The sequence below is a fragment of the Trichoplax adhaerens genome, genomic scaffold (assembly GCF_000150275.1).
Source record: "Trichoplax adhaerens TRIADscaffold_38 genomic scaffold, whole genome shotgun sequence".
Lineage (NCBI taxonomy): Eukaryota > Metazoa > Placozoa > Uniplacotomia > Trichoplacea > Trichoplacidae > Trichoplax > Trichoplax adhaerens.
The window spans coordinates 231,951-242,408 of record NW_002060978.1 but is presented as its reverse complement, the minus strand read 5'-3'; the positions used below and the strand labels follow the sequence as shown (position 1 = coordinate 242,408).

General features: G+C 35.1%; 1 protein-coding gene across 1 annotated transcript; it reads right to left on the bottom strand.

The window, feature by feature from the left end:
- Positions 1 to 1,223: 1,223 nt before the first annotated feature.
- TRIADDRAFT_5826 (uncharacterized protein) lies at positions 1,224 to 3,045 on the bottom strand (the record flags this gene model as incomplete). The annotated part of the gene is made up of 5 exons (XM_002118142.2): positions 1,224 to 1,386; positions 1,504 to 1,685; positions 1,971 to 2,081; positions 2,617 to 2,651; positions 2,916 to 3,045. Coding segments are annotated over 5 exons (621 nt in total), but the record flags the coding sequence as incomplete, so codon positions are not given.
- Positions 3,046 to 10,458: the final 7,413 nt, after the last annotated feature.

Genomic DNA, 10,458 nt, shown 5'->3' with positions numbered 1-10,458 from the left:
TTACAGTATCTTCTATCCTGCTTAGTAGGTACTGTTGATAGGGTATGGAATCTGTGTTTAAAAAAACTTCATGAGAAAGGCACATCAGGATAATCAAACTAATTAGTCACTTTTCGATGCTATGGCTACAGTATAAGGCAATGATGCGAATATGACATTGATTAATTGATTTCGAAGCTAGAAAGCAATGATTGGCTTCAAGACTATCAGTAATTATGGTAATAGCGAAGAAATTGGAACGTGTATATAGGATAGCTAATACTAAATATCGAAATAAGTTGCAAGCAGTTGTAATCCTGACAAACAGGATATTTTGTTGCATATTATAGCACAACGCATTACATTTCTGCTATCGCATGCCATCTCCACCGCAAATTGAGATGTAGTGATTTTCTGCTATAACATGGAATAAACATACAGCTATCAAGCCTGCAACTCCTTTGTACCGTGATCAAATAAGCTGATAGTCTAATCACCGATTAAGCAAAGGATAAACTAGCTTTTAAATTATAAGTAGCATCCAACATGTACATTGTAACTTACGAGTATTCTAAATCGGTTGACAAGATACGTATTCCATGAATGTTTAATAGTTTTGATGTTATCAAAAGCATCAAGTGTTACGGCAAGAACTGAGCTAGAAGTCATTTTAATGCAATAGTTTTCAATCATATTGACACACCACGTACAAGTCAGCATTAAAGGCTGCCTTGCAACATCGAATTACAGGCAAATGAATGCCTATTTTAGATAACAGATTAAGATCGAGTTTGGTGTCTTATAAACATGCTGCAGAATACTTGCGTAAATTCTTATTTGCTGCCTTTCGTATGCTTGATAGGATAAAAGCAACATTAAATTGCAGTGATGTTGTTATATAGATATACCCGCTGATGCGGTTAATGATTAATTCAGCCGACATGGCTTTTAATGTGATGTCATTATCGACGATTTATTCTATATAATTTGCAAAGCACAAAGTTCATTTGGCCAAATGATTTTATAATTGATTCATTAATTGAATTAAAAAACAAACAATTCAAGTTACAGATTAATATTTCTATTTCCACTCTAGAATTGGCCCTCATCCATTCGTTCTAGTGTCGTCACAGTCGAAAGTGTATCAAAGTCTCTTTTACCATTTAATTTTATTTCCTGTTGAGTGTTTATGACTTATGTACATCTTGCATGTTGATTTAGAATGATTACTTGCCAGACATGGTTTAAAATACCGTCAGCAGAGCGAATATACCATACAGCAGGGCACATGGATACAGCACTAATATTCTCTGTTGATCCATGGATAGCGCAACCACAAAGAGATTCGCTGCCGAAAGACTACACCATAAAACGGTAAAACTACCTAGAATCATGCCCCAAGTGCCCCTAGAAATATTAAAATACGGCGTATAATACTATTAAAGCGATGGCTCCATTATCGTGATTACAACAGTTATCTCGATGTGGTCGATCACTTAATTCAATCAACAAGCCATAACTTACTTTAAGGACATTATAAATGATATGCTGGAAAGAAAAACCATTGGTAACAAGCAATAACCTAAAACACTAACAATGCAAGCCAAGGCAACTCCATTGGTACTCATTAAATTAAGGACGCTGTACAATCCAATACAACCCATTAAGCCAACACCATAGATGTAGCCGAAATGAACTTTACCAGTCTATAGTGGTAGACAGGAATGAATGAAAGAGGAATAACAGTAGTTTAAAATGGATTCTACTTGAATTTTAGTCGATAGAATTGCATACAGTAGCATCGATACAACCACTATTCGTTGATGTCTTATTGTATTGGGTTGGTATTGATGACATGCATAGACTGATCATTTTAATTTTAAAATACGTAACATTACGACAATCATTAGCGGCCATTGACGTTGATATTGTCGCCATTTTAAGCTATAGACAATATTGACATTCGTTACGAGCTGCAAATGGTTACTTACTAGAAGCAGAGTAGCGCCTAAGAGCAGGCAAAAGACTAAAGGTCCAGCCATATCGGTATCGTCCATAATACTAGGCTCAATATGACGAAATGGATTTAAGACATGACCAGTCTTTATGTTTGTTGTTGATGATGAAAAAGAGAACAGACACAATCGATACCAATCAATTTATGTTAGAAATACAAGTCGATCGACTGAATATAACATTATTAAGACAATTAGCTTTTCAAGGGAGTATAGTATACATCCAATCAGGTAATTTTGGGAAAAGTGTGAAAAAAAATGATGTCGAATCCTGTTTTACGTGCTGGCAACCAATCGGAATCATACTTATCAATTTCAACCACGATAGTTGACAAGGAATGATGAATAGTATGTCAACTCTTCTTATAAAATAGAGTACGACTTTATCTCATTTTACTACTTTCTTTACAATTTTGGTATCATGGCAAAAAGCTATGGAAGAAAGTCGTCCATTGCAATAGATTCAATCCTAGGCAATCGGCCCCCATTTTCATAACTATCCATATTAAGCGTCACTATCTAAAGCGATCCTATTGTAGAGCCTTACTCATGCCAAAGAGAAGTCTTGGCAAAGAGTTTTCCAAGGCGATTTTATGAGTGCACTGATGACTGTAAAACTTACCTTTTGTACAATATGCTGGAAGTTGATTCCAAGTTCTATCATCAGGCCAATCGATCGAGAAAGAATAGAAAGAAGACACAACTAGATGAGTGAATATTGTTTTCATGTTAACCTATCTATTAACCTCATCCTGTCGAAAAACAAGTGCTTGTATTGTCAGCAGAATGTATGGAAAAGAACTATGAACTACAATAGTGAAAAGCAATACTATCGACGTTGGCATAAAGTGGAAGATACTAATATTCATAGAATGCGATTGTCTTAGGATGGCGATCCATGCAATCCGCTTGTAGCCTAACCTTCTAACAACGGTGGTTCATCATCAAAGCTGGTATGCTTCACTTGAGCGGCATTATTGTCGATATTTCCAGAAGGAACTGTCATTTGTCCTGCATAATTTGGATATTGTTGTTGTTGTTCTTGAGGTGAATAATATCCATAGCCGGCATCATTTCCTGGCGTATAAGCCGGTGCTTGATGACCAGAATAAAATCCACTTTGATCGAAATCGATGCTATTATCGCCTGATGGATACGCCATCGCTCGCTTGATCTCCTTGCTTTTTACTGCACCGCCGGTCGCTTCTTTTCTACTAATGCAAGATAGTTATCAACTTAGCTCAATTTGCCTTCTTCTGTTGCACCTTAATCCAATCACATTAATGGGCAATTGCCCCTCCAAGTTTGCTAATGGTGGTTCAACGAGGACTTATGCGATGGCTTCTACTCCAGCTTGAGTACAGAAGTCGGTGAGCGAGGAAAGGAAGAAGTCAACGACCGTTGGCACAGTACAACGAATGACCAAGGCATCGAACCCATATCAAAAGCGGTTTTCCTCCCGTTCAAGTGCTTACAGTATGGCAGCGATGGAATGGATTGGACACTAACCCAGATCGACCACCAATCCACCCACAGGACCTTTCCGCCTCCATTCCCACTGTCTACAGTGTACAGTATGGCAAGGATTCAGTACTGTACACTGTACTCTTACAGTGTACAGTGCACAGTACATTCGATCACGCTGTACTGTATACTGTACAAGTTGATACAATTCAACTTGACTTCGACCGTCCAATGTCCATGGAAGAAAAGTCGAAGCACATAGTAATAAATAAATATATAGGGAAAATTAATGATATACCCTTCTTTAAATTTTGCATTTAATGTAATAATAATTACGATGTGCTTTGCCATCCAAAAGTTGCAAAGGAAAATAACACATCGTCATGTACAGTACTGTATTTAACTATAAGTAAAAGATACTACAGTTCACACCTCTTAACTTGTCGATAATTATCCCTTCAAGGCTTCAACTGATAGGCTTGGATTTAAACAGGGTTAAACCTTGATCCAAATTGAACCTAAAACAGCTAGCAGTTACTATCTCTAATTTGCCCCCAAATTGATCACGAAGTACAGTATAGTACTATACAGTGCAGTATAATGTCATGGACTACTAAATACGGTGCTGTCCATTTTTGCCAAATACTGTCGCTCTAATTTCATATGTCATGTTCAAATCATCCGCGAATCTTGTCCATATTAAAGTACATCAATCCAGGTTCTTTCTTGAATTACGATTGAAATTGACAGCGATGGAATGGATTGGGCACTAACCCAGATCGACAACCAATCCACCCCACAGGACCTTTCCGCCTCCATTCCCACCGTCGACAGTAGGGCAAGGGATTCAGGACTTTACATTTGATCACGCTTTCCTGTACAGTATACTGTACAAGTTGATAGAATTCAACTTGACTTCGACCGTCCAATGTCCATGGAAGATCCAACAGTCGAAGCACATAGCAATAATTTGCTTATACGCACAATAATTACGATGTGTTTTGCCATCCAAAAGTTGCAAAGGAAAATAACACATCGTAATGTACAGTATAGTATAATGTCATGGACTACTAAATACGGTGCTGTCCATTTTTGCCAAATACTGTCGCTCTAATTTCATATGTCATATTCAAATCATCCGCGAATCTTGTCCATATTAAAGTACATCAATCCAGGTTCTTTCTTGAATTACTATTGAAATTGACCGCAATTAGGCACTGAATGACTTCTTGCATAGATTCATGATCACTATGAATAAGGGTCAGCAGCTAGCTTAAAATGAACGATAGCGTTTCACATAGGCGCATAGACATGGACTATTAAAATATCCATTTAAATAATTTAATTTCAATAGTCCATAGAGTAAAGCGTTCAGGATACTCCTTAACCGTACGTACAATGAAGATTCCCATCCAGTATGACCATTCGGATCGGATAGACCGTACTGTAAAAAGAAAAGCTTCACTACTTATACGTATATCATATACGCGTAGATGTCCAGATCGCATGCATGAACTCTACCGCGTTGCCGAAATGAGTCTAAACCTAAATTTTTCCCTAAATTACTCCATTTGCCGGGCTAAAACAACGCGCCCAAACTAACGCTAAAATTCTTCTAATTCATCACATTGTAAAGGGTAGCACTGTCTTTTCTATCCTATCATAGATTTGAATTATCTTATGCTTACCATCTAGTTATGTCATTTTAGGAGTGATATTAACCGGTAAAAAGATTAGATTTGAGAAACAAGACTGTCATATAAGTATCATGACTGTATTACTCTTCGGTTCAATTATTCGCCTATTTGTAATATCTTAGACTAAGTGGATAATTGGCATTGGATTTGTAGATAGCATATAAATAAAATCATACTGTCTTGTTTCGATAAGATAGGCAAGCCTCACAAGTAAAGGTATACAAGTAAACGTAACCACCTTGATACTCAGTTGTATTCGCAAACCTGTACTTACATTAATCATTCAGTAAAGGAAGGCCTATCCTATAACTGACTACTAACGCTGTCGTCCTATTACTATGACAGCTAATTTTACTAGCAAAGAAAGCAAGTGAGGTTTTCAAGAGTGCTTTTGAAGTATAATTTCAAATGTTTTTCCATCATCAACCCTGCCAATGGGTACCTTCATTACCGGTCAACTCCGGGTACCCCTCAGACTATTTCTTACCATTGCAGTCATGGTTGCAAGTTGCAATCGGTAAATTTCTGCATTAAAGTGTGATTGAAAATCAACCACTTGAAGAACGATATTTAGTGTTTAAGTCTAAGAATTTTTAATTTTATAATTGCTGGACATCGATTAATTCTAATTACTGGCTGAAGAAGAATTTCGAACAGCATTTGATTTCTAACTATCGATAACTTTAAGACAGCCAGTACACGCGGATATAACAGAATTGATAGAAAGAGGAATGGTTCCTAAGAATTTCCTCAATTATAAAATTAAGAGAGAGCAATTGTTGAAAACAATTCTCGAGTCTAGTCTTAGCTTTATTTTCATGCAGTTTCTAAGAATAATAAGATAAAGTAGCTTGTAGATGTTGTGGTAACGATGTCAAAGGAGTTCTCATAGACAACTAGCAGACCATTAATTAAGAATGAGAAGACAAAAACACCTCAACCTTGCCATGACGGAGGGCAATGAGGAGGAGTACAAGAAGATTTGTCATAACCCATAGGAGAGGCAATTTAAAAGGAAAATAAATACCGATCAAACAATCAATTTTTGACCCTGATGTGTATTTTGAAAGTATAACTCGGAGCTAATCTGAGATTGCTTTATCAAATTACCGTAACTGTTTCGTTAGTGATTAAGATAGTTGTCAAACTATGGCTGGTATGGCGCAATTGTATTTCTTCATTTCATTAATATTTTTCTTTCCATATTGTGGTTTCACGATGTACACGATGGAAAGGGCAGTTACAGCTGTGGATAGCAAGGTGAGATTTCGTTTTTTTATTTAATTTCTACATTTTTCCTTTATAATATTTCTGATTGACGTCTAAGATTTACTAGGGGAGAAAAAAGATACAGAATAGTACAGTTTTTCTAGAGTTGTACAGTATATAGGCTATAACTTAGGATATCATAATGGTATCAAGAAAAGGATTGATAACGCAGTATGTATGCACGTATACTCATATATACGGATAATTTAGCTTTTGAAGTAAAATTCTGTGGGATGTACCTTAATCGCTATCGTCATAAAATAAAATAAATTGGTTATTCTGTCTTTAAACGTATCTATTTCATTGCCGTCTAGCATACTTTTGATAATAAAATTGCATCAACTGGTAGTAAGTTAGTTGTCGTCAACTTTTACACCGATGGTGAGGTCCATGCCGTCTGATAGGCCAAAAGTTTACGGTAAAAGATGAGTGTAAATTTCATTTGAAGGACAATCAATGATTGCATAAGTTATGCTGTTTAGTAGAGACTTGATTTGTAATAGTTTCTTTATCTATTGTCGAATTTGTCTATGTTAGGCGCTGAGTCAAAAATCCACAGACAGCAATGTTGTATTTCTAAAAGTTAATGTTGACCAGAATAGCATAAGTATGGCTTGTTGTACCGTAATAATAAAATTTCCGGACTTCGAATAGCTTTCCTACAGCGGATGAAGGATCAAGCATATTCTTTTTACGTCATTAAGAGGCACTAAGTTTTTTATACTGAATGTCGATTGCATTAAGGTCAAAATGTTATGTAAAATTTTGAGTTAATACAGTTAATATCAAAAAAATCATCTTCTATTTAAACTACAATGTCCCATCCAATTACCTTTTAACTCTTCACTTGACCGATGATGCTGATCTATATTTCTTTAAAATAGGCTACTGCTGAAGCTTACAATATCGGAGCTTTGCCAGTATTCCAATTTTTAAAATATGGCGTGAAGGTATTACAGAATTTATCACTCATTACAATAACATTTCACAGTAAAAATTGTATAATACGTATTTTTTATACTCGTGACATGATAGCACATAATCATTTATAATGTTTATCTGCATTAAAATTTTACCGTGGTAGATTGATCGACTGATTGGAGCTAGTGAAGAAAAACTTATTGCTAAACTTAACTACTGGAAGTAAAGAGATTGGGCCTAGTTACGTTATCCGTGTATATGAGTAGCATAGCATGACATGATTTAATACGGAATTACAGTAATTATCTTCGGTCAGTGAGGTATATGTCTACAAGTATTCAACAGTATAAAATTTCATTAATTTTACTGTCAGTAAATTAAGGTGTAGACTGATAGAGGAATCATTCTCAGATTCATTTACCTAGACTAAAATAGTTGTTGCAAATCTTCTTCTTTGTAACAAGAAACCGGGTCTTAAACACTATCTTCACTAGTACTTGTGTTCCCAACTAACTTAGGGACCTATCGTAGTTGAACTAACTCTCAGCTACACAAAAACTACTATTGAGTAATAGGTTTAAATACTTTACTTTATTTTCGTTAACCTTAGTCGTAAAATGTACTAAAGAAAAACGTAAGAATATTCTTAGCAATAATAGTCACAAGATCCTGCAAATGACTAACTGGAACTGAGAAGCTAAGCTAGTGCTCCGCTTTTTATAGTCTCGCCGATGGTACACTTGTGAATATTCTTGAAATAGCGGCTTACACTGTACAGTATACATATCCTAGTATAGCAACTAGAGCCTCAAGGCTCTGCAAAGTAATTGATCTTACACTTCATGAGTGGTAGTAATCATGGCATATCTAAAATTGTTTGCTCTATTAAGGATATTGCTATAAATACCATCCATTAACATTAAATTCTTGTTTGCAATTAATTATTGTATTGTCTACTCTTAATACTTTATGCTCGCATAAATAAAATTTGTAGATTCGTATGTGAAATGTTTCTTTAATATCCGTCCTACCGCATCATTAAAGTAACTGTTCTAGTCTACCCAACTTGAAAGCGAATCTCTTTTATTGAATCATGATCAATATTCCCCTTGTGTTGGCTTCGGTCGTCGGCAGGAATATAGTCTATATATTTGATTAAGAAAAGAATACAGTCACTAATTACCGTTCAGAACATTCGAACAAAACTTTCTTCAGTTAAAAGACTGGTTCAGTTCTATTCTGCAGTAGATATGTTTAGTCAATGTCATAACAGTACAGTATCTGTTGTGAACTAACGCTTTCTTCGCTAATTCTTTGATATAGTAGTTCTTTACGCACATCGCCTAAATTTTATTAAAATCTCCTCATTTCTATTTAGGATTACTGCAAATGCATAGCCCTTGATTAATTTTACTTTTAAGCGAAAATCAAAAGGCATTCGAGAATAATTAATCTCTTTAATCGCAAGTTTACGCAAAGCTAGTGCAAAATATAGTTTCCCGCATATTGAACAGTAAATCCTATATACGGTTTGACGAGACTATTGTAGTCCTTTAAGCTCTAATTAGAATAAATAATTTACTAACGGAAGAATTGTGCTTCTTTCACTTTTTTTCGATAACTTTGGAAAAATCGACGAGGTACCTTGCTTGAACACACAAGCATATAGCGAACACATTATCTGTCAAGCTCTGAAAATTAATCCAACTATAATCTTTAAATTGCTGCATCAACACACTAACTCTAATGTAGATCTATATTAATAAATAACATTCAATCAAGCTGACTGCGGCCATGATCGCGAAATCAATTACTTATATTTCATGCTACAATATTCTGTCTAGGAAGCAATTATTTATCTTTCATATCACAACATTCCAGAGGCTCCGTTGAGACTCTTACTAAAACCCAGTAGATTATATTAAGGCAAGGTAAGGCCACTGTAAACATGATTTATGATACTAAACTACTTACTACTGTATTTAGAGAACATTCACCGATCGATAGTAAAATTGATCAGCTATAGTAGTTCTAGGCAAACAATTTAGCAGATAATTCTATCCTTCCTTTTTATATGTTAGCAGTATCTCTAATACGGCGCACTAGTCAACCGTTGTGACGTACTGACGATAAACAATTATAATTAATAGACATTTAGATATATCCATATTGGTGGCATCGTCCCTACAGTAGCTACTTCCAGAATATTTAGTACCGTAGTTAACTAAAATGGTAATATCGTATATTGCGTTGCATAGCCTTATACATTATCATTTTAATTCACTATCAAATATGATTATCTTGACCAATTCTGACAAATTGATGATTAATTTCAAAACTATAATACAATTAAAATGATAGCTTTGTGTATAATCGTAATAGAATAATTTTAAGCATCAGTAAAAATGAGAAGATAGGTGATTTAAAATTTATTAAACACCGTATAGTTCATTAGAACACGGCAGTAGTCATCTACAATTCAATAAAGTAAGAGCATCTTTTTGCGGATCTTACTGTCCAAGCTACTCCATCAATTTCTCTAACAATGTAAACCATGGATTTTTCAAATTTTATTTGCATGTAATGCTCTCGATTATTATTGAAGAAGAAATTACTATTTCGACAAGTCCCATGTCCCATTTGTACTTTTGAGATCATACCAGACGGTAGGAAAGCGATAAAGTAGCCTTAGGCCGTCATATTACTGTTGTCAAAAGAGAATGCCGAAAAGAGGCCTTTTCATGACCTTTCGATACCGTCTCTAGAGGAAATAAAACACAATGCAACTTTATACAATGTCATCAGTACGAGAGTGGAGGTCTTTCATATTCTGGTTTCATATGAAGAAGTAATTTAAATAAAAAATAAAAACAAACCAATAAAAGGATCAACGTTTTATTCATAACTAATAATAAGATTGTTTCATATAAGTTTCTAAAATACTACCGACTGCTAAGTAGGTTTAGCGGTAGCTAATCAATAGATATAATTCATACTGTATTATAAAATCTAGCATTAAGTAAGAGTAAATTTACTTTGTATTACTAGTACAGCATTAGCAAATTATTCAACGATCGACAAGATGGGCGTACAACCTTTGCTGACTAAGGTAA